At 40.7% G+C, this 24923-nt stretch overlaps 1 protein-coding gene across 18 annotated transcripts; it reads right to left on the reverse strand.

The window, feature by feature from the left end:
• Positions 1-24677, reverse strand: dtna (dystrobrevin, alpha). Of its 18 annotated transcripts, none has more exons than XM_026149041.1 (24): positions 23462-23809; positions 22209-22282; positions 20386-20453; positions 18347-18427; positions 18045-18258; positions 17657-17742; positions 17027-17181; positions 16816-16921; positions 16209-16375; positions 15867-15991; positions 14421-14429; positions 13972-14055; positions 13688-13756; positions 11447-11542; positions 10452-10533; positions 8962-9056; positions 7761-7874; positions 7468-7564; positions 6346-6372; positions 5276-5435; positions 5084-5173; positions 4900-4996; positions 2589-2706; positions 1-280 (listed from the first exon to the last, which is right to left on the reverse strand). In XM_026149041.1, the coding sequence occupies exons 3-24, from the start codon at positions 20450-20452 to the stop codon at positions 251-253; spliced, it is 2169 nt and encodes a 722-aa protein (XP_026004826.1). In that variant the 5' UTR covers position 20453; positions 22209-22282; positions 23462-23809; the 3' UTR covers positions 1-250. The 18 variants fall into 18 exon arrangements, with proteins under 18 accessions (XP_026004826.1, XP_026004823.1, XP_026004824.1 ...); XM_026149038.1 differs by lacking the exons at positions 22209-22282; positions 23462-23809 and adding exons at positions 2423-2461; positions 22781-22917; XM_026149039.1 differs by lacking the exons at positions 22209-22282; positions 23462-23809 and adding an exon at positions 24365-24677.
• Positions 24678-24923: the final 246 nt, after the last annotated feature.

The raw sequence follows: 24923 nt of genomic DNA on the forward strand, positions 1-24923 counted from the left end.
ATTAAGAAATAATTTCCCAAAATTGTGTTCTTTCCTTTTTCTGTTTTCTTCCTTATGGCACCTGTGGTATAAGAGACAGCTCAGGAATTAATCTCTTTACATAAGCTCACAGAATTACCTTAAATATGTGCTTGGTTAAAAATATATATCTTTACATAAATGTATTTTATGGTTGGATTTAGCATAACTTAAATTCTTCATGTCCGCAGTGCTCTATACTGTCGGCCAAACGTCGTCTCGTCCAGTGTCTTCAGCTGTTTTTGCTTTTCATATTGCTCGCCTGTGAAGAATAAGGACAACGTTAGAAGGCGTGTGAGTGCGTTATTCAGACAAATCCCAGCTCTGACAAGTGTGCTGGATAAGCGGTAAACAAATTGGATTGATGGAAGGATGACTGTACTCCCATAGTAACATCAGTACTGTAGCTCGTTTGTGCTTCATCCGTCTGCCATGTGGGCAAACGATTCATACATTTCATGTAGAGATCAACTTAAACGTCTTAAAATAAGCCTGATACATCATCTGCTCTTCACTACATGACTGGTGAAAAGAATATATAGCAACATCTGTAGAAAAGTAGAAAGAAAAAAAGAACTTCAGACCAGCTCTTTATTGAAGGGACAAAGTTTTGCTCCCTAAATCATGCACACAGTTTTCAAACTAAGGTGCATTTATTTAAATTTTACTGGAGTATCATCGTAATCTGCTGCTTTAAGAACTTTACATAGATGGAGAGAGGTTTGGGCCCCAAGTCTACATTTGAGACTCTCACAGTGTGTGAATGCGAGATTGAATGAATAGTGGAATTGTAAAGCGCTTTAAGGGTCTTGAAAAGCGCTATATAAATGCAATCCATTATAACTTAAATAATAATAATAATAATAATAATAATAATAATAATAATAATAATAATAATAATAATAATAATAATGCTTATTTAACAGCTTGCTATGAAGCTGAAACGGTTCTTCAAACAATTAGATGTCCATCTAAATCCAACTTGGCTAAACAGGAAAATGCAGTTCTTATTTTTGAGATACAAATTACTGAGGTTTTGACACTTCATATCGATTTTAACTATTTCCCACCAAAATTGTTTTAAAGCACTTATTCTGAAAACTGGGAGACAAAACCAGAGATGCACATTTTTGCCAGTTTAGCTTAAAATACAACAAAGTCAGCGTGCTCAGAAGAGTTTGAGGCAATTGTTGAAATTGAGCATGTTACCACATGTTATTCACAAGCTCAGCATGATTCTCTGCTCTGCGATTGCCAAACCCCCCCAAAAAACTCCTGGACAACCTGCTTCATGGATTTCAGGATTGACAGAAACACCTTTTTAAATTTTGCCTTCACTTTTCTGTAGATCAAACGTATTTCTTAAATGCTGAAACTCAAGTCCAGTTAGTCTAGCTGTCCAGTTCTTGGACGATAATAAATTAAAAAGGAAACAAAGAAACAAGGGAAAAAAAACAACAGAAAAAGTAAAATGGTAAGATTGTAACTAAAAGATATCATAAAACATCCAAGTCCAGGCACTTAAGGTCAGCTTGGAAAAGTAATAAAATGTCTTTATTTTACTGGTAGATATTTTCAGATAAAATTTTTTTACCAGTGTATACTGGCTTGTGCCTTTTTTAGGGCTTAGAGATACAAAGATATCAACAGAGCAAGCCTCAGACACCACAGCTGTGCAGCAAGTACTTGCATCATTTTCTTTTGCCTCTAGGGGCAATGGTAAGCCCTTAAGGACATCACCTGACAGTTGTTGAATTATCCTTTGGCCAAGCACTGCACTGAAGAACATCATGGAAGTAATTCAACCCTGAGAGTGTCAGGTATTCAAACTGTTACTCTTGATTGGGTGAGGATAAAATCAAAGGTCTCAAAGAGAGGCAGTTAATTTCCCCCAGAGGCCAGATGAGAAACTGAGACTGTTGTGGAGGGCCACACCAACAATACAGAGACAGCATTAATATTGAACAGAACTGACTTCAGCCTATTGGGGTGAACCTGCACAACAGTCTCAGTTTCTCATGTGGCCCCTGGGGGAAATTACCTGTCCACTGCTGCCCTACGCCCATCAGTTACCCTAGTCTCACTTAGACTTCTCATATTTTTATAGGCAATATCATGGTTATAAATTATGGTTACTGTTTTCGCAATTGACCAGAATTAACCCGGGTTAATTGTTGTTGATCACCAACGACACTGTAAATTTCCTTTTGCGGTGGCTTCAGTGTATTTTTTCCCTTTTGTTGCATATTTTATTATGAATTTTAATTTATTGTACCCATAACATCTTTGGTTAGCCTATCACAGAGCCTTGTGTACCCTTACATTGGTATGATGCACTAGAAACTAGAGATCAAAAAAAAAAAAAAAAAAAAAGATCTACAGCTGACAGGTAGAAATAACTTACCAGTCACCCGGACCTACGTGGTCACTGCTGCAGAGTCACCTGCGCCACATAATTAAAACCAGCACAGCAGGTCAGAGCAGGTACTGACAAGGGGCAATTTAATAATTCAGAACACACAATATGCCACCTTCTCCTGCTATTTCAGTCTTGGAAAGCTATAACTCACCATGCACGTTTTGTCCGTTTCCTGCCTGTGCTTTTTCAGTTCATCCAACTGGAGCTCATCCTCCAGCTGCCGCTCCAGATCCTTCTCAAAGCACTCCTCATCGGCAGCGCTTGCAGGCCTGTCATGAAAAAACAAAGCAGTTTAAAACTGGGAAAAAAAAGGGATGGATGCGACTGAATAGTTCTCTATAAAAGTCTAATATATGACCTACGTATAAAGTGCTTGGTGTACTCAAAACGGTGAACTGCCTGAATGCTTTATGAAATACAACTAAAGTTCTTGAATTTGCACCCACTCCACTGACATTTTAGCCAAATCAAAGAGAAAATCAGCAGCATTCATAACAAAATTCCACATTTTTATAACCCGTACTCAAGCATAATACTGTTCAAGATGATCACAAATAAGAAGAAGGTGCATGGACTTCCTCTCAGTAAGTAAAACAATCTCACTGCCCTAACTGTTCTCAGTCCCACAGACAGCTGAGCGAAGCAAAGGGCGTGCACGCCCAGAGCCCTGGAGCCAGTGCTATCACTTGGTCTTCAGCTTTTTTTCCCCAATCCATGCATCATTATTATGAAAACTGCAGTAATGGGATTTTAAAAACATACAGTAGTATAGTATGAAAGGGTTTGAAAGGTTAATATATGATCAGATTAAATCATGTCATAATAGTGTAGGTTGTAGCTGTGGGTTAAATGTCAACTATCCATTAACGTGAGGAAAGCATAAACAGTTTATGGGAGAAAGGCGCACTCAGCAGGTCAGCAAAGCATAAACTGTCAGCAACAGCTGTGGGAGTGCTTCAGTTCTGCCTCCTGTGCGGGGGGGGGGGGGGGGGGGGGGGAGGTCACGTGACGCTGCTAGCTGAAGCTCACAGGAGAACTGCAGCTTTGACATTGGATGATAGTGTTGGAGCAGGAGTGTCGGCGCTACCAGAGTAGGCTCAGACACATATTAGCTGCACCCTCTGACGTCTCCTGTGGGGGATAAGGGAGCTTGTTGTGGATTTCAATCATCATTTACCCACAGCTAAGGCTATCTGACGTTTCCTGTCGGCGCCTGCTGAGGTGAAAGGCTCTTTTTGCAAAGGACTGTTTAGGATTAGGATAACGTAAAGATGCCTGAAGAGGCCGTCACTTATCGCTGTTCAATCAAAGCTGTCAGGAACAACTTGAGCAATGACTCCCCCCCCCACCCACCCCAAACAGACAGAAGAAAATCTGTTTTCGGTGGGATAATCCACCAAAGTTTAAGTCCCTCACAAGTATATACTGCTTTTGCATGGGTACATATTATAAATGTAAATAATGTCCAAAGTAGTAATTTAACATGGCAAAACAGAAAAGTTCAAAGCACTACACGGTGCATTTATAAGCAGCCTTTGCTATTGTGTGATCAAACTCGACTCTTTGCATGAGTGGGTTAAGTCGGCTCGTGACAGGTTTGTGACCACGGCACAAAAAAAAAAACAAAAAAAAAACAAAAAAAAAAAAAAACCCGGTTGTGATAAACCGTCCACTGTGCCCCGATGCACACGGTCGCAGCCCAGAGGCGGCAGAAGCCAGAAGACACCTCTGTGTGAGTTCTTTAAAATTCTTAGATACTTTAATCTGAAGGGCTTGAAGCCCCCCAAAAATGTTCAGAAATAAACTAATATAAGAAAGAAGATTGAAAAAAATCTTTCTCGTTTATCTTTTGAACTGAGCTAAAATTTCAAACTGTTTGTACGGGCCTAAAATTAACCAGACTTTAACCCTCCACCTCTTCAGACTCTTCTCCACCTGCTCCATACTCTCGCTACAGATCACAATGTTGTCTGTAACATCATAACGCACAGAGACTCATGTCTGATCTCATCTGTCAGCGAATCCATCACCATGACAAACAGGAAGGCGCTCAGAGCAGATTCCTGATGTAGTCCCACCCTCACCTGAACCCATCTGTCACTCCAGGTGCACATCCCGCCTCTATCTCACTGCCCTGCGTGTCCTGCACCACCTTTACATACTTTCACTCGTGAATTCCTCATGCAGTACCACAGTTCCTCTCTCACCACCCTATCATATGTGTTCTCTAGATCCACAAAAACACAGTGAAGCTTCTTCTGACCTTCTCGATACTTCTCCATCGACACTCTTAAAACAAACCTCACATCTGTGGTGCTCAGCATGACTCCTGCTCAGTGCTCGTCACCTCTCTTATTAACCTAGCGTCAACATCTCTTTCTTATATCTTCATGGTATGGCTTGACAAAAAAAGACTGTGTACTTTTAATAACATGGCTGCTTTTGCAGTATCTTAAAAGTACCTTGGTTTGTAAGCGTAGAAAGGATCTGAGGAGTTTGTGGCCAGTAGTTCACGTCCAAAATCTGAATCCACAGTGCTCTCCGTTTCACTTCCACCCTCTGTTTATTAAAAAAAAAAGATAATAAAAACAGTTAATGTATAATAAGTCTGAATGTGACTACTGTTTTCCCTCCATTCATCTTTACCTGAATTGAGCTCCTTAACCAGTGATGACATTGTATTAGTGATGGAGTCAGCAGCAATGAGCAGGTCATTTCTCAGATTTCTCCTTGGACCTTTTGCGGTCAAACAAACAAACAAACAAAAACAGTTTAAAGTGGGATCCTGTGCAGCTTCCAATAACAAGGACTCAGACCGCTGTAGTGTCGCTGTGTTACCCTGAGCGAAGGCCTCCTGAACGTCCCCGCCCACGCCCATGAGTGAGTCCTGAGGTGTGTGAGTCGGGGTCGTGCCGGCAGAATCCGAGTGGATTGGTGTGGGAATTGGCCGGTTGATGGTGTGGCTGGGTGAAGAGCGCGGCGAGCCGGGACCCTGAGTCTAAAGGATGTACACATTTAGTTTTTTGTGTAAGAAGAAAGCCTGAACGACTCCCATGCAGTATAAGGTAACATGCTGCTACAAACAGAATCACATTCTTAAAAACCACTTCAAGTATTTGCAGAGAACAAACCACAAGATGCTGAATTAATATTTATCAAAGTTTCAACTAATCCGGAACATCATTTGGCATGTAAAGAAATGGAAAATGTCCATTAGTAAACAATTAGGTTTCATATATGGTGACCAATGACACATTATATTGCCAGAAGTATTCTCTCACCCATCCAAATCATTGACTTCAGGTGTTCCAATCACTTCCATGACCAAAGATGTATAAAATCAAGCACCTAGGCATGCGGACTGCTTCAACAAACATTTAAGAAAGAATGGGTCGCTCCCAGGAGTTCAGTGAATTCCTGACAACCTGACAGAACACCTTTGGGATGAATCTGAGTGGAGACCGTGAGCTGGGCCTTCTCATCCAACAATAATGTCCGACCTCAAAAATAGTCAAAATTTCCCATAAACACTCCTAAATGGCATCGGAAGGTCTTCAAAGAAGAGTTCAAGCTATTATAGCTGCAAAGGGTGGGCTGACATCATATTAAACCCTATGCATTAAGAATGGGATGTCACTCAAGTTCATATGCCTGTGAAGGCAGATGAGAAAATACTTTTGGCAGTATAGTGTCTGCATCTGATACTGTGGTCACATTATTGTGAGTATAAGACATGTTGTTCTAAAGATATACACACAATGCATTTACAACAAAAACACTTTTCCAAAAGGGACATCTCACTGGTATTGTATGTACGGTATTTATTTCTTGCAGATGCCACACACCCACACCAAAGGTTTCATTTTGAACATGCATCCTGGTCTCTTTTTCCTCTCTTTCACACTTACAGCTTGATTCCGCTCCTCCTCCTCCTGCTAAAAAAAAAAAAAAAGAAAAAAAGGAAAAAAGAAAGAATGTCTGACGGCTCATGAAACAGCAGCCATGTCTGTAAGATCGAATCGCACTTCCGCAAAGACCTGGTCAGCACGCGGCTTCCTCGTGCAAGTTTAGTGGATTAACATTGATCCTATTGGGCTAATTAGATTAATATCTTCCCCACTTAAGGCAGTACTGCAGGCAGGCTGTGCAGGCTTTGGGAAACTTGCATTATGTCGACTATAGATCAAGCTCACCCCCCATAGTAGAGGGTGGCAGACATGTCTTCTAAAGCATCCTCTGAATTAAGATCCCATTTAAGTCTGCAATCCGGCACCACTGAATGGCATTGGAAAATATGAAGGAGGGCACAAGTTTTGGATTTTAAACTGTATTTTCACAAGTTTTACAGCTTTTCCTAGTGATAAAGACCCACCTTTATCACTGTTCTCTTTTACAGCAGTTGAATTCACTTTTATTTATAAAGCGCCAAAAATCACAAAAACAGTCATCTAAGGTGCTTTATATTGTAGGACCCTAGAGTAATAAAGAGAAAACCCCAACAATCAAACAACTCCCTTTGAGCTAAAAACTGGCAACTGGGGGAAGGAAAAACTCCCATTTAACAGGAAGAAACCTTCTGCAGTCCAGGCTCAGGGAAGGTAGGCCATCTGCCATGACTGGTTGTGGGTGAAGGGAGGGAGACAGAATAAAAGACACACTGTGGGAAAGAGCCAGTTTGACATTCCCGAGCTATGATGAGTCCTCACAGCTAAGAGAAATAGTAATACAAGGAAAAATCCCTTATCGGAGCATATTGGTCACCACCTGCTGTAAAATAATAATAATAATAATAATAATAATAATTATTATTATTATTATTATTATTATTATTATTATGTATATATAAGCTCACTATAGCCCACATGTCCATGTTTTCTATGTAAACAGTCTGCGATGGATATGATTCAGTCCAAGAAACTCTGGAAAAAGGAAAAATAGCGTCTGCTCCTTCAGTGATCAGAAGGAATAAAACTAAACTGTTCACTATCTGACTGCACTGCGCTCAGAGATAAAAGGCACGTCTGTAGTACCTTGAGAAGCATCATTAGTTGCTCCAGCTGCACCATGAGTTCCCTGCGACTCTCCTGCAGAGTAGACATTCTTTGTTCAAGCTCATCTTTGCGTTGCCTAACAGAAGAAACAAGTTGTACAGCATAATGAAGCCACAATGTCACGTCAGTGGCTCAAACAACCCCCCCCAAAACATAATGAACATCTGCAGACTGAAAAACATAATATTCATTACGCATGTTCTTTAGCACCCTAAGCAAAGCTGTCTGTCATAACCCATTTGCATTTGGTAACGCGACGTAGGCGGAGCTACCTGAGGAGTCGTAGCTCAGCGAGCAGGGTGGGGTTTTGCTGGCCCCTGTCTGGTGGCGGCTGGGAAGCTTCCTCATGCTGAAGGCGCAGTCGCTGGATTTCCTGGAGGATTTCTCTGCGATGAGTACAAACATGTGCAAGTGCCACGTCAAACCGCATTTCTGACAGGAAGTCAACAAGATGATCTAAACCTGCAGTAACTGGTATTTCTGTCCACTATGAGGCAGCAGAAACAAGCTGCTCATCAGCTCAGTTATTTATAGCATCCAGCAGACACAGAACAATATAATTTTGTGACTATATCAGTTCAACTATCGCCTTCTCTCAGCTGTTTGGTTTCAACTTCTGTAGGAAACACCTCAGCAGCTAAATGCTCCAATACGAAACCCCTCTACCTTTTGAATACTGGTATACTGATACACCATTGTAGTGTCCACAGGCCAGTATCTGGTTAATAGTACACAAATATTTATTAGGCAAAATGAATAAACAGTTTGACTTATGGATGGCAAAATGTAATTTTTTTTTTTTTCCAGTGGTGGAAACAAGAAAAGAAGTCATAGATCAAAAATACTGATTAGAGCTTCCTAGTTTTGTTACTTTTTACTCAATTAACTGATCCTAATCATATAAATACAATAAAAATATAATATTACTACACAGGTTGAAATAAAATTTAAATCTCTAACTTCAAACAAGCTTCCATAGGAGGAAGATAAATAGAGTCATTAATATTTTTTTAAGCTGATAAGTCCAAATGTCTTTGGTGCAGACACATCAGCTCAGGGAAAAAGGATATGATCCAAGGTCTAGCTAAAATGAATGATTACAGCCTTCTGGTTCACATGTTTTACTCACCTTTGCCTCCACCTCAATATAAATTTCCCTAATTTCATTAAACATAAATTTTTTCACAGCTACTTCTTTTATATTTCTTAATAGTCTTTGTAGAATCATATTTTATGTCTTTTTATTAGCAATTTTAAACCACTTCAAAAAATTATTCAAGAATAATATAACTGAAATGAAATAGGTTTTATTTCCTTAAATAATGACTTTCAGCTGCAGTGTTTAAGTTAGTATTTAATGGCAGCCTGGAGTAGTGAATGCTTTTTGAGGTCTGTTCAGAGATGCCTTCATTCTGAGAGGTAAATTTCAAAAGAAAGGAGGCGAGCAGTTTCTCGGACGCAGCCATGCCTAACCTGTTTTTGCTCTCGAGCTCGGCAATGAGCTGTCTCTGCTGTTTGTTGGCATCCAGAGAGCAGGGGAGGTCTGTGGGGACCCTCTGCTGTTGAGCCTGTTGGTGAAACCAAGCGAGAGACATCACGTGAACTGGCTTCACCTCTAGGTGATGTCATCCACCAGCTTATCACATATCTCACAGGAGGGAACAAAGCAGTTAAGTCACCAGCCATCCATCAAGACCTCCGATAAGAGCATGAGCAGGCACACGGCTCTGGTTAGCACAGGTGGCTAATGTCTCTTTAGCAGAAATACAGATTTAAAAAAAAGAAAAAAAAAAGAAAAGAAAAAAAAGGTGTTTAAAAATACTCTAGTAAAAGCTGAAATACTGATTTGACTAATTTACTCAAGTATAGTGAAAAAGTACAGGGTGTGAAATGTAGTCATAGTATAGTAAGTGGCTCTTTGGAGGACATTTCGATCAACTATGTGTGTGCAAAAAAAAAAAAAAAAAAAAAAGGTTATTATAGTTGAAAAAACCAAAACCAGATGTTAAAAACCATTGTTGTTAAGTCAGATAAAATCATTTCCATTGTAATAGCTGTACTGATCTTCCCAACTCTTGCTAATGACTTACATACAATAATATTTAAAAAGTCTAAAGTCTAAATTAAATAAAACATTTTCCCACAACAAAACTGAATTTAAAAACTAAAATGTCAAAATTAAATAAAAACAAAAGCTAATCATAAAATACAATAATAACTGGTGCAAAACTAACTGATACTTGTCATGTTAATACAATGATAAAATAGTATTAGCACATGAGAAATCAAACTAACTTCTAATTCTAATAAACGTTTTCAGCTTGAACGTCTGTTGCCCACGCTGTGGATGGGTCACTCTGCCTCCACATCTAAACCGGAAAATGAGCCCAGTCGGGGGTTACGGTGGGATTTGGCTGCTGTGGGAACAGATCAGTTGTAGTGGTGGCGTGTAGAGAAGAGAATCACTTAGAAATTAGTCACAATAATTTCTACTGTGAGCTCCAGTAGATTTTGTGTGCATGCTGCGAACAACTGACCTGTGAGTACTCTGCTGTGGCAAAGTTTAGAGTAATGAACTGTGTTGGACTATTGAGGAGTAGCTGTGGCGTTCATGGTCAGTGTACCAGGGCAACAAACAATTTGAGTTTGAGCCAATGATGCTAATTAGATTCACTCACTGAATTCCACCTTTACACTGTCTAAGGGTTAGAAATCAGCTGTTATAGTTCATGTAACATGAACTATCCAGAGTATAAATTTCTAGTAGTAATATTTCCCTCCTGTATTGGTTAAGAATGATAACAGAATGATCACCTTCTTGACTGTAAAAAACAAAAAAACGAATGAAAGCCTCTAACGTAGAGTAGCAGTAAATGTCAACTCGAGTTTATGTTGTTGTTTTTTTTTTTTTAACTGGACAGTGATGAAAGATGTTTGTGTGAAATGGATATCTTTTATCTCACCGCAGCATCAGCAGCCAGTCTAGCAGCATAGCGAGCAATGAGACTGTGCTCGTCATCTTGATGGTTACTGCTCTCCAGCAAACTGATCAAGAGGAAAACAGAGACGGGAGAAAAAATACACAGCACAATTAATTTAAAAAAAAAAAAAAAAGTGTATGTGGACGCAACATGAGCACTCGAAATTTTAAAAAAAGCAAATAACTTTTACTTTTCTGAGTCAGATTCGGCATGAAAGCTTCGACAGGAAGTAACACTAAGCTAGTCGCGTGAAAAGCAAAACAATAAATTAAGAGGGGTTAAGTAAAAAAGTGGAGATACAAAGCAATCGATCGCTTTGTATTTGAAAGCTTATCTAATTACAAATACAGTAAAAACAACAAAAACAAAAAGCAAAGAAACCATACAGCCCTGTATTTACACATTTATGCACACACATGCGTACAGTAGGGTCAAAAGCTGCTACAATAACACAACATGTTATCTGGAAGTCATTCACCAATAAAACACACATATAGGCATTTTATCATAGGCCACACAACAATAACAGAAAATATGTCAAATCACCTGCAGTAAATTAAAATGATTAAAAGTCACAGGATTTACAGGATCAAACAAACAAAAGACTAATAATTTGATACCAGTTAACTAAACTAATCTGTATTGGAAGTTACACAAAATTAAAAAGCTGCCACTTTTAACTTGATAAATTTCACTCAAAGACAACACATGTACACTGCATGGAGTTATAGAGTCATAATGTTGGAAGAAATAGACCCTGTTACCCACTTTGGATACAAATCAGTCAGAAACACTGCCGGGGAATGCAGAAAGGGTCAAAGGTCAAAGCAACCAGCCTCTAAAACAATCTGACAGCATGCATCGTTAGGACTTTAACACACTCGGATTAGGTTAGGGGGAAAGGGGGAAAGGCGGCAGTTCAGCGGAGCACATAGTTTCCACTAGTGTTTGGCAAACACAGCGGCACACCCACTAACCATGTTTTGGGGTTGTTTTGGAGTAGGTTCACATAGAGGCCAATGAGTACATGTTCGTCAGCAAGTCTATCGGCAACATCGAGGTTGTAGTTCAACCTGGAACAGTGCAGGGTTTCACAAAACACAAGACATTACGTTACACAGGTGACAACGGGGTTGAGTGGGGACGGGAAAGAGTGAGGGAGGCAGGGAGAGGACACGACAAAAGAAAAGAGGAGGAGAACAGCTGAAAAGCAGCCATTCATGGGTGACCAGAGCGAAACAAGGCCATATTATGTTTGGGAGAGACACTGCCGATGAAGGCTAAGAGTAGACTGAGGGCATGCCAAGCAAAAAACAAAAACAAAAAACAATTAGATAAATACTCTACAGGTACTTAGTCATCTATTAGTAAAACTATCAAAAGTCTATTTATTGCTTAAACATTCACGTTAAGTCAGGTGTGCATGGCCCCTTTATAGAGGCCACCCACCAGGATTGCACACATCTCTAATGTAGTGACCATGCGGTTTAAACAATATTTTCAATAGCAGCTTCTTTTATTAGCATTTACAAGTACATGTATGTTATAATGTCAGAAGAAAGCAGTGATTACAAGGGCAGCATCGTATGCAGGAATGCCCAGCCCTGTCCTTCAGCTCATCCCAAACCAGCAGAGAGATGTAAACTCTCACGTGGGTCTATCCTGGAGCCTCCCCCTCTATGGACACGTCCCATCTAGGAGGCACCCAGAAGGCATCTTATTTATATGCCCAAACCTCCACAGCCGTCTCCTTTCAATGTGGAGTAACATGGACTCTACTGTGAGTCCCTCCTGAATGATTGAGCCTTTCACCTCATCGCTAAAAGAGAGCCCAGACACCCTTGAAATGGAAAAAAACAAAAACAAAAAAAACCCCAAAAACCCCAAAAACAACCCCAAACCCAAAGGCTACCACATAATTATCATGGATGTTCACTAGCCAGTACAGCATACTGACCAGACCTAGCTCGGACGTACGATATACTGTATGTGATGGAAATCAGCTGTTAATGTTTAGGACAGCTGACGTGATCTAAATAAAACACCATTCATTTATTGTTAAAAATAAAATCCTTTTATTTTTAAAATTACCTTTATTGGGCAATTTATAGTTAATTAGTGAAGTATTAAAAGAAAGAAAACCATGAGATCAAACAACGCTCCGAGTGAAGTTCCAGATATATGCATGGATATATTAAGAATTTATTAGCACAACCCTCGATGGCAATTGTTCCCAGTGGCCATGCATGGTACTGCAACAACAACAACACCACCACCTTTTTTGGAGATCAGAAATGAGACACCTCATACACTACCCTCCTTGCTCTTTAACATGCCATAACAACACACCTCCCTGAACTACAGGTATATTGTTCTCATTGTTGTGCCCCCACCCTGCCTCCCCCCTTTCTCATTTCTCACGCCTCTCATTAACACATGGGGGTCTGCCCGACGCTGCCAGTCCTCAACCGCAGCCTCAGATCTATTCTTCTCCCAGGATGTGGCCCCTGCTAGTGAATTATTTATTATGACATTTCACCGTATACTGTCCATGCTTCTAAACCTGTAAAGTCCTACATTTATTAACAATAATCCTTGCTGTCTTTAGTTGTAGTCAGCTACCAAACTTCTAAACAGGCCCTGTAGCATATGGGATTATCAGCCTGTTCAACGGCGACTTCAGTGTCAGTTATGAAAGCGGGCAGTGTGCCCAAGAGGAATGCTTTCATCTCTCAAGTGCAGGTACAGAAGTGCACAAATTCCTCTCACTTGAAAAATCAACTAAACTACATCTCCTAAAAGAACATTATTACCGACCGAGGAAGCGCCTTAATCCCACTTTGTCTAAAACGAATATACCTACTCACATACACCGTAAACAATGAACCTGGGAATATATAGCATAGCATATGAGCTGACTGATGGTAACATTCAAAGAAAATGGCAGTTAGTGTTTCCCATATTTGTGTGAATGAAGAGATTATAATAGGCACTCTAAACGAAGCGCCAATGATCTTCATGATGCATGCTTCATCTAGCGTCTTTGAAACAGCCCCTAGAGAATAACAGTGTACAGCCTTCTATAAGAAACCCGGCTTGCTAATAGTTTCCTCAGGATGATAAGCACTCTAGTTAATGCGTATGATTATTATCTATATTAGTTTGCGCATGCATTCGCGCTACAAAGGCATTCTCATATGCACACCTATGCCACTTACCCTCTCCCTTTCAGCAGATGTGGAGCAGCCCCAGTCAGGGGCTTTCTCTGCCCAACAACATTATTCTTGCTGTAAGGCAAGCCATTTACATTCAGCTCGAGAAAACACATTAAATGGTGATGCACAAATCTTCACACATGCACCCACACCATCAAAGACTTCAGGAAAATAAAGACCGCGTGGGTCATGGAGTTCACGGGGCGCAGGGTCTTTAGGGAGCACGACAGATTGAAAAGATCTGTTGTGAAATCCAGGGCACCCGTTGTCAGCTGGGATGTACTCACTTTTTGGTGGAGTAAGGGTTCCCTGATGTAGGCATGGAGTGGGAGAATGAGTAGTCATTGGTGATGTTCACTGGTCTTGGTGGCCTGGACAGTAAACACGTGTTAGATTTTAATTTGATCTGACAGAAAAGCTAAAGAGACAGAAAACACCAGTTAGTCTTTCATTCTTGAGGATTTTGCTCAACTGCATAATCTCTGAATTTCCACTTGAGTGGTTTATACAGTATGATATCATGTAGGAGAACATGCAAGAATGAATGAATGAATGAATGAATGAATGAATGAATGAATGAATGAATCTGGGAATTAACAAACAAATCAGTGTTTGGGACACGTCACAAGTGGGGAATGTGAGTGGATGAGTCTGACTGTACACGATTAGCACAATACAAAGGAATCAATCTACAGTAACAATCAAGTATGATTCATATTAATCAAAGCAAACTCACCACGTATCTCTATTGAGGAATGTAAAGAACAAAGAAAGGGATAAATACTTGATTACATTACAGCAGCACAGGAAGAGACTATAATACATCAAAAACAATGAAAAAAATAAGAATGAAAACTAAATTGGGCATCCACAGAAGACAGTGCCCCAAATCTACTGAGTTTATAGCATAATTCAGTGCAGTGAAGAAAGTGAAGAAAAAGTGAGTTTTTAAATAACTGAAAGTAGCGATGCCAAAGTACAGTGTACATATAAACCTGCTGGTTTGTAGATTAGATTACAGGTCAGGCTCATAAAATTGCATCCATGTACAGAATCCCATTTTGTTTCATGCATGCATGAAAATTTGCACACTTCCGGTCACCTCTACAAATTAAAAAACAAAAACAAAAACCCTCACACCTTATGTTAACGTCATTATTAGTGTTGTAAAATCTTTTTGATTTTACTTTTCTTTCTTCTTTTTCTGAGCCTGAATTAAAACTATACTCCATTATTAATTATTGTCTCTTTAGACATGATGTGACTTATGTGCACCATTAAAACGACGGTAATGAACTTTTTTTGGTTGACATTTATTACCAAATTACAGTTTGTCTGATAAGTTAAAAGCAATTTTCTATTTACCTAGTTTGCTATATTAGATATTCATAAGTAAAACTATTAAAAAAACTGTTTTTTCTAAAGAAAAACATGATCTTCCATTTAATATCGAGCAAAATCAAAGATCAAATTATATTTTAATCCTAGAATCTGTTTCTTAAACACCTTATGGCAGTCACACTATATATGTTGAAGGCTTTTACTGTGAAAGGAAGGGACAGGAAGAATTTATTTCTTCAATTCTAAAATATATTAATAATCAAACTTTCGGATCTCATGTTATCTTTACCTCTTAAACTAGCATTGAAATCTATTACCCATCTGATTTTCTGTAAATATGTTGGCGGCATCATTCTGAAAATTTTGGGTCATTTGCAGGCTATAAAACTGGGACAATTAACATAACAATTAACTTTAATTGCAGGAATCATAAAAATGGAATAATCAGTGTGTTGTTTAGCTCTCAGCACCAGAAGTGACTTTATGTCTGTAAGATGGGCTTTAATAGGCAGCAGCAAAGTGCTTAAAAGTCTATGCTTTCATGCCTGATATTTGTTTCATTATTTATACGACGACACTAAACATCAAGGAAAAAGTAGCAGCAGCGCTGCAGATTACAAACAATCCCAAGGCTGTAATTAAGCCTGATTGATCAGTTGACCTAAGAGATTGACTGGAATCACTTCAGACCAAGGAAGCAGCTACAGGATCATTACCAGCTGAGGGATCAATTTAAAACATTTCAAGGTTTCAAACTGGCACTGAATGCTCTGAATGCACATTCCTCAGTTTCAGTGTTATAAAGGAAAAAAAAAAAGGGAGCGAGAGCAGATGAACTTACACAATATGAGCTAGGTTGAGAGGTTTATCTGGCATTTCAGGAAACAAGGGGTGAAGAGGCTCTCTGCTGGATGCACAGCTCAATGACTTACTGAGGGCGTGGGATAACTTCTTAGCGGGGGATTTCTGGGTGATACACAGAAGCAAGGTGACGGTTGTGAGGATGAGAGGATGCTCATTTCTTTTTCAAAGCACACGGTAAATCACCACGGTAACACTGTCACCTGGACTGAATCTTCAGATTCCTCATGTTGTAGCGAAGCAGAACAAAAATAGCCACAATGACTGGTCCAGTGCAGACACACCTCCCCTAGCCTCCTCCCCCCTTTCCTCCCTTCCTTACCCATGACGTATACTCCTTCATTTGGTGCTGGTTGCTATGGGAACCGCTGGCATGCCCCCTCCAGAAGCAGTCCTGACAGAGCTGGTAATTATGACATTGCTGGCAGCGGTAGCGGAAGCCCATCATACTCTCAGTATGGCAGTAGGAGCACTCGACCGGGTGAAACACTGCAGGGAGGAGAGGAGGAGCCAGACACAGACACACACACACACACACACACACACGAAGGCAGATGCATAAGCGCACACACACACACCAGATGTGACTGTAAACCCAGATATTTTGCACATTGCAGAGAGCTGATAATAAATTTTCATTAATTTAAGGACAGATGTGCTGGGATATCTTGCACCCCCCCCCCCCCATTTTGAGCAAATAAACACAAAGCAGCACAGCATTGAGCTCTATATGTGCACATACACTAGTGTTTCTTCTGCTCGTGATGATGAGTGCATCACAGATATACACACTCATACACAGGGTGTAAGGTCCCAGTGGGTCATCTTTACTGGAGGTGTGTCTGTGATGGCGGTGACTGAAAGACCATGATGCAAAGCCGAACTTCCCCCGCTTGCGCTCCAGCTAAATATTCTTCAGCGCGCCTTACCGTTCTCCACGTTGGCGAGGCGGTGCATTAGCGGCAGCCACACCAGACACTGAGGGGGCGGGTCTGACATCAACGTATCGAGGAATGTGTTGAGGGAGACCTTTTTCTATTGACGTGCAGCGCAGAGAAGAGTGAGATTCACCCACACCGTCAATGCTAAAGCAATCACACACTTACTGACATCAAAATGCTGCGGGCGCCAAACCCTCACCTGCTGCGCAAAGCACGTTCTCGCAGCTTGCTCGGTGTAACCAAACGAGGGTCCCTCGAAAACCGCCATGGGCAATTTAAGAGCCTCCCTCAGAAACTGGTCAAATTGCGAGTGCACCATTATTCCAGCAGAATCTGATATGAGTGAAAAAATATCTGGAAACAACGCAGAGGCATTACACAAATTAATCAAACTAATTGTTGGCTGCCACCACAGTCGGCTAATTATAGCATTACACAATACAATTATCCCACTTATTTGTGAAAACAAATCAAAGTGCAGCAGTTATACAGATCCATTCTAACTATACACCAACCCTCCTTTTTACCCCCCCTTTTTTTTTTTTTACAAGCTGCTGCCCCCAGAGATTTGTACATTGTGTAATAAACCCTATCCTTCACATACAGTAATGAATAATGACTGCTCCCGGCCATGAAGAGCCAGGGCAGTGCTAGTGCTGCTGCTACTTGTTTTAAAACCAGAGCAGACAGAAAAAAAAAAAAACAGGTCCTAATAATTTTACATTACTTAGAATAGGAGGAATTCGCTGATTTATTACTGGCAACATAGGCAATTAGAATTTCATTTTTCACGATTAAAAGTAAGATAAAGATTTGTTGTGTTTCTTACATCTTAATTTATCCAGAATTTTCCCACCACAGATGGTTGCGAGGGCCATTTTCACAACAAAGATAGATGTCTTGCCGTGGCCCTCCCTAAAAGACAAAAGAAAAAAACGAAAACATTAAGCTCATGTATTCTTTTAAAAGGAGCTGTGAAGATGTAGGCTGCGTAGTGTTCCTGCTATAATCGCATGAAATCAGCTGTGTTTGTAAAAAGCATGTGCATGAGTCAGCCTACAAACTTATCCGCTCTACATCCGCGTGTTGTGACATTAGAAGGGGAAAAGAGTCTGGATTTTCACGGTCACATTTCAAGCCGCATCAACTCACGTCAAAACCTCCGAGGTGAAAGTACACAACCAGCAGCCGGCTCGTCACGTGACGCGTTTACTCACGGGTCATAGGCTGCCAGCAGGAAGTTGAGCAGCAGGCTGATGGACTGTTCCACGTTTATCTGATGCGTGGTGGGCATGCGCTTGTTCAGCTGGTAGAAGATAGTGGACAGCACAACTTCTAGACGAGCCACGGAAAGCTCAGCGTTGAGGTCTATGGCGTTGAGGCCGTTCTCCCGGAAAGCCTCGATGACGTTCCAAATGTCGACCAAATGCACTGAAAACAGGAAGACGTCAACGTAAGCCTTTTTGGCTCGGCCACGTGCAACATCTCAAAAAATCAATACATAAAAATTCATACGCACAGTTGCATTTCTTCTGCACAAATCTGAGTTTGCAGGCTGTTCTGTACGTCGACAGTCGTATAGAATCCAAATCCTGAGCCCCTGTAGGAACATCACTCTTTAGTCCTCAAATGACCAAATATGTGCCACTGATACAAGTGATAGTGATTTTTATTTTATTTTTTACTAAATTACAGTTTTAGGCTTTATTGTAATTTCCCACTTCTTATCACTGCATTTTAAAGTTCTGCAGTGAACCGTAGCTTAGATACTTAGTGCCTAAAATGACTATGAAAACAGCTCAAGTTATAGAGATGAGTCGGGGTAACTCCTTTTTACATGAAAATGACTGAACACCATAATTACCTTTGAACATTTTGTCAATAAAAGAAAGAGCACATGCATGATAGACACAAATGGAGCCATTAAAAAAAAAGTATTCCTGTACAAATTATAACAGGGGGGGAAAAGGAACAGGAAAACTTGTTCAGTCATTTCAGTTGTTAAAACAGGTTGGTCACTTGAGAGTTAATACTGAAAATGGAATACAAACTGTTAAATATTATATATTTAAATATGCCATTGAGAAAACAAGATATGACTAAAAAGAAAGTACTCTCTGTCAACCAGGCTATCATAAAATTGATCTAGTCCTTAAAAGCTTAATTTTTAGTATAAACGAACCACCTCTAGCAGCAACAACATGAAGCAGTCATTTTCTGCATGGCTTTATCAGTCTCTCACATCGCTATGAAGAGATTTTGATGTCTGGGCAAAGACAGATGCCTTACATTTGACTCTTTACACAGAGGATTTCATGGTTGACTCAATGACTACAAGGTGTCCCGGTCCTGTGGGTGTAAAACAAGCCCAAATCGTCACCCCTGCAACACCGTGCCTGACAGCAGGTATGAGGTGTTTGTGCTGACATGCTGTGTTTGGTTTCTACCAAATATGATTCTGTACATTCTGGCCACACATTGCCACTTTGCTAATTGCATTTAACATGCTAACTGAGGCCTGCAGAGTTGAGATGTAGCCCTTGGGTTCTTTGGATTCTCTTATCATTGCAGTCTTACCTTGGGGGTGAATTTGTTAGGCTGTCCACTGTCTTGAATATTTTCCACTTCTGAATAATATTTCAAAAATGTGGAAAGATGATTTGAAAGCTGGTTGGAAAAAGCCTTATAACCCTTCCCTGAATGATGGGCACCAACATTTGCTTGTATATCATCATCGCTGATGTCTTCCCTCCTTGCCATTGTGTAACACACACCTGAACGCTCCAGCGCAACAAGCTGCCAAAACTTATGATTAATAGAGGTGCTCACATTTGCTGATGATCAATTAATCAAATGCATTTGATTAGCAGCACCTGGCTCCTACTTAATTCTACAATCCTCTTAATTCCTATGAAAGCAGTAAAGATGTATTTAGGTTTTCTGCTTCTGCATTTTGGCTTTTTTTTTTGCTAAATAAATAATGACAGTGTAATATATCATGTTTTGTAGTTTATCTCACGTTGCATTTACCTAGTTTCAAGACCTAAGAGCCAGATTATTTTTTATTATGTCCGGTGTGTCTCACAGTGAGAAAGTTCTGGGTTTAAACTGCAACTCTAAACTGGTTTGAGCTGCGAATGTGGATATTTTCACTTTTAAGGACAAGATAAACCCCACCATTCATCCAATGTCCACAAAGCAGCTCTAAACACGATGAATGGGAATACTTACCGGATGAAAGGATGGAACTAATCAAAAACTTGAACAATAAATGTTTTTTGTGAAAATATTTTATATGAAACAGTGTTATATTAATGAGCTGTATTTCAATAAATTCAAATTAGCGTCTTCACACTGTGTGAACAGACAGCATGAGGTCATATTGCAGGCCTGTGTGTATAAAAATCAATGTGGTTGACACTTGATCTTTATGATATTTGCTGTACATGAAACTTACAGAGAGACAGGGAGAGAGAGAGAAAGAAATTGCCAGTTTTACGGTCATTGAGTTAAACAGTCCAGCAAAGATCACAGTGAGCTGCGGCCCTGAGCACTTACTCATCTCCACCAACAGTTGCCTTCTATCTGCCATGGTGTCAACGCTCTGCCCGCAGTCTTCAATCATTCTGATCAAGAGGAGAGAAAACAACGTCAGAACCCGAGTGCCTCAGCATTAGCAGTCGCAACCTCAGGGTGCTCTTCCTTAAGCTTAACATCAACATTAGACACACATCGTTATGACTCAGCGATAATGGCAGTAGATTAAACTCTTGACTTTTAAAGCAATGACTCCTAACCTTGATACAAACGCAGCTTCTCTGTTCTGGTTATCCAAAGTTTAATCAGTTGTGGATATCCTGATAATTCAGCTAAAAGTTGGCTAAGTCTTTCCCCTGACTTTTTCCAAACAAGGGGACAGATTTACTAAATGAGCACATGAGCACAATTCTTTGCAAGGAATCGCTTGATATCATTAATTTTGATAACAAGCATGTCTTATTTCTTGCACTTTTTTCAGCATTAAATATCGATGCAATTAGCAGAAAACTGCATATCCCAAATATTAATAAATGTTTGCACACCCAGTTTTAATATTCTCCTCGCAGAAATGCATATGCACCAAGGTCAGTAGCAAAAATCCCACCTCTTTCAACTTAAAATATCCAAAAAAGTCTGCTTTAGATTGCAGGAAGGATGACAGAGATGCAACAAAATTAAACTTTCACCCGTGACATGAAGGTTTTGGCGCTTTCTCAAGGTTAAGCACATGTTATAATTCTTGAGTTTGCTAGCTTACTACGACAGCAGAAGATTTCTCGTGCACTTCACCATAAAACTGCTAAGCATTGCCTCCAATTTACCAGAGATAATAACAGCATTAAGACGGCTACTTTATTTTGGTATATTAAGGACAGACAGCAACTGACAGGAGCTCATCAACCTGTTGATGACATCCAAATTTGGTACAGGACATTAATATTATTAATATTTAGTCTGGTGAAGTTTTAACGTGGTTAGCCAGTTATTCACTTCAGATATGCCAACAGCAACACAGATCAACAGTGTTTAGTGTATTTATCACAGTTCCCTCATTTTTTGTGTTTGGAAAGGCTAGTAAAAGGTCACTGCTCTTTAATTTCCCTACATAAAGAGAAATTAACAGATAAAAATGATGCCATGCAAAACTCACAAGAGCTGTCGGTGTGTAAACTTCTTAAAAAACAAAACAAAACAAAACATCAAAGGGAGCCAAAAGGGGCCCACGGCTTATTGTGCCCCATCATCCCACTGCAGGACAATCCGGCCGTGATAACATCATACTATGCTCCAAATTTGAGAGTATTCATATTTGGTAAACTGCAACCTGAATGCAGCGCAGTGCGGTGGTTATCAAAATATTTTTAAGTTGGACAAGGAGAGGAGTTTGAAAGGGGCAGAGCTGCAGAGAGAGAATGCTCACAGCATGCCTCGCTGCACACTGTCCGAGGCAATCTAATACACCTAGTCATGTGGTTTTGTTGCTATGGCAGCAAAGATCCTAGCCGCTTCACTCGTTAAAACACACACTCATACACACACACACGCACATATAACACCTCCCACTGCAGACGAGCAAAGTTTGTAGAGAAAAGTTTTTCACCAGTAAATATCTTTTATGAGATAACGGTCGGCGGGCTGATACTTGAGCGCACAGTGACACTTCTTGGGCGAGTGGCTTGAAGACGCTTTTTCTGTGAGACAGTCATTCAGGCATGCTTTTTCAAATTACTCTGACAGTAATTGGTAGACCCAAATATTATGCTGCAGATATGCGTGGTGCAGAAATTAGAATTCACCTAGTGTTAAAAAGCAGACAACACCACAGTTTTCTGGCCCCCCACCTCCTGCTTGCCTTCCTCCGATTCTTGCCAGTGCAGTCAGTCAGTTATGGAGCACTAGGAATGTTTGAAATCCACTTCAAGAGGGGAGAGATTAAGCTAATAAGTTAACTTGGAATTATAGGATAAAGTGCAGTATTTCAGTAAATTACTTCACAATAGAGCACAGATCAAAACGGCCACAGAGGAATTTCAACGCTGCCCTCTAATAAGACAAATAATAAATCTCATCAGTTTAAAGAGAATGATGAATACAACCACAGCGCTTTTAGATGCAATTTAATGTCAGGCCACTGCCAGCAGCCACAAGTCCAATGTCATCATGAAAGCAATGGATATTGAATCCCATTTATCACTTCCAGACTAAGCAAATATAAAAGTGTACAAATATACAGCATTGTCTAGATTAAAACTGATACCCTTTGCCACATCACATTCAAACACATCCAGAGTGCCAGCTACGTGACCTTCTGCGGTCTGTTTTCATCCTTGGAAATAACTGAGATTGATACAATCTATTGCCAGAGCTGATATTAAACCAGTGCAGGGGAAGGGAATGACATGATCAACCTTACCTTTCATAAAGCACCATGTTTGTATCCCTTTCCCCCCCCCTTTCCTGAGCAGAGTTATTACAAAGCCAGGTCGCCCTTTCTCCTAAAACAACAGTCCATGACACAAACTCCTTTCAGACAAAATGGGCCCATACGGGCGGGCCTATCCGAACACATCTGAAACTAGAAACTGTGACTCCGAATAGAGCATGTGCTGTCACTATCTTTAACTACAAATGAGAAGGTGCAACATTCTTCTACAGCTTTGCCGGCTCTCTAGTTGCAGACCCCCACAAAACATGGTGCCCGACATCTGGCCCTGGCAAACATTACTCACTCTCTGTGGCACTGCCACACTGGAAGTATTAGAAAATAACTGCCCTTAAAAGAGCAAATCATCTTTTACCACTAACAGTCCAGAGTTAGCGTGACTCATTCCTGCAAGACTCTTGGCCGCGTTTAGCCCTGCCACTCTCTATCCCCCACCCCCTTCCTTTTTTACACTGCACAGCATTTCTGCTGGACAAATATCAGACCAAAACAAGCCTTATTAGTAAGTTATTTACATTTTTGATTCTATTTCTGCAGCAGCTCGATTAAGAAAAAAACCAAAAAAAAAACCTGAGGAGAGTGCTGTTAATTTATGTCCTCCGTGTACTTGGACCAGGCTGACAAGCAACAATTCCAAACACAAGCACTTACTAGAGTTACAGTCCAATCTGTGTCGCTGGCTCGGGACAGTACATCGCAGCTGTTACCACTGATTGGCCAGAGTTATTTTTATATCACGAGACTGAACTACATTGGCATCCAAATCCCATCTCCAGACAGGAATTAAAAAATAAAACAAGAGGGAAAAGCTGCACTGCTGACTAAAGGTAATCAGCTGTTCTGCTCTGGTGTAGTAAAGGTAGTGAGACGAGTTCTCCTCATGCCTGGTACCAGCTGGTGATGTCTGCCGGTAGGGCTCTCTGTCACCTGCTGATGATCACCATGGTTTCAGCTGTAAAAAGGGGAAGAACTTTGCTACCCCGACGTTAAAAGAGTGCAGACACTGATTTATGGGTAGCAAGTGTCCCAGTGAGTTCTTTGCATGAATTAAGAAGCTTGAATTCTGTAATGTCACAAGAAAACAAACAAGTGGAATAAGTTTGCATGGTTGCCTGTCTAACTATGCAATGTGAAAGCCAACATGGAAACACAAATTTGCACCGAGGAGAAATGCACCTCTGGGTATGGACTCAGTGCCCTGTGGAAGTTAGGGCAGCATTACTAAAATCCTACAAAAGGTAGCAGGACATTGGGGGGTGGGGTGGCAACAGGCACCCTGTGGTACACGCTCAGCCCTCATGCATCACCTGTCATACTCGAAACACCTGTGTGGACATGAGACAAAAGGTCTCACTATTGTAGGAACATCTACCCCCACCCCTTCCTTCCCATTATCCGCGTTTCACTACCTGCACATCTCCCGTTTTAAATCACCAAAAACTTGCCAAACTAATTTCACCCGGTGGGGCAAAGTGGGTTAAGCTCGCTCCTCTCGTTGCCCGTCAGCCTCCCTCCTCCAGCGACTGCAGCAGCAGCACTTTGCACAACACTTACCAGAATTTATTTCGAGGCATGCCATGCAACATCACTGTTTTTCCATCCGCGAATCCGTCGTCGTGTCCCGGGGCGCGATCACGGTTTCTTTGGTGTAGGCTGGTGCATCGCTGCACGTAAGCGGCCGTGCTCGAGCCGCTCTCCGGCACCTCCGAAAAAAAGCTTGTGTTGTGGAAGAAAATGTTTTTCAGGCAGCGCACACTGGCTGATCGGAACAAGGCAGCTTCTGCCTCCAATATGTGGCCTCCGCGATGACGTAATGCGGAATCTCTTCACTTGCGTCAGCGTGGCAGCAAAAATGTTAAAGTTTGATACAACAAAATGTTTTAAAAAGATGCTAAAAACAAAAAGGAGCAGCTTATGGTGCATATTAACGTGGTGTTATATACACGCATACATTAAGTCGTTTGCAAGTTGCGGCATCATGTGGCTTAAAGAAGATGACGTCATGCAGATGAAACAAGTGCAAAGCTAATAAAACCAAGAGTGGACAAATAGTTGCGTTAATGGTGACCGAAGTGCAATAATATATCTATAGGTAGAACACCTTTGACTATTA

This window comes from Astatotilapia calliptera, chromosome 18 (assembly GCF_900246225.1).
Source record: "Astatotilapia calliptera chromosome 18, fAstCal1.2, whole genome shotgun sequence".
Lineage (NCBI taxonomy): Eukaryota > Metazoa > Chordata > Actinopteri > Cichliformes > Cichlidae > Astatotilapia > Astatotilapia calliptera.

Coding starts and splice junctions, on each gene's coding strand:
- dtna (XM_026149036.1), bottom strand. Junction 18,428..20,385: donor GCAACTGTTGGTGGAGATGA/GTAAGTGCTCAG, acceptor ATGTTCCTACAG/GGGCTCAGGATTTGGATTCT. Junction 6,373..7,467: donor AACTAATGATGCTTCTCAAG/GTACTACAGACG, acceptor TTTTTTTTTTAG/CAGGAGGAGGAGGAGCGGAA.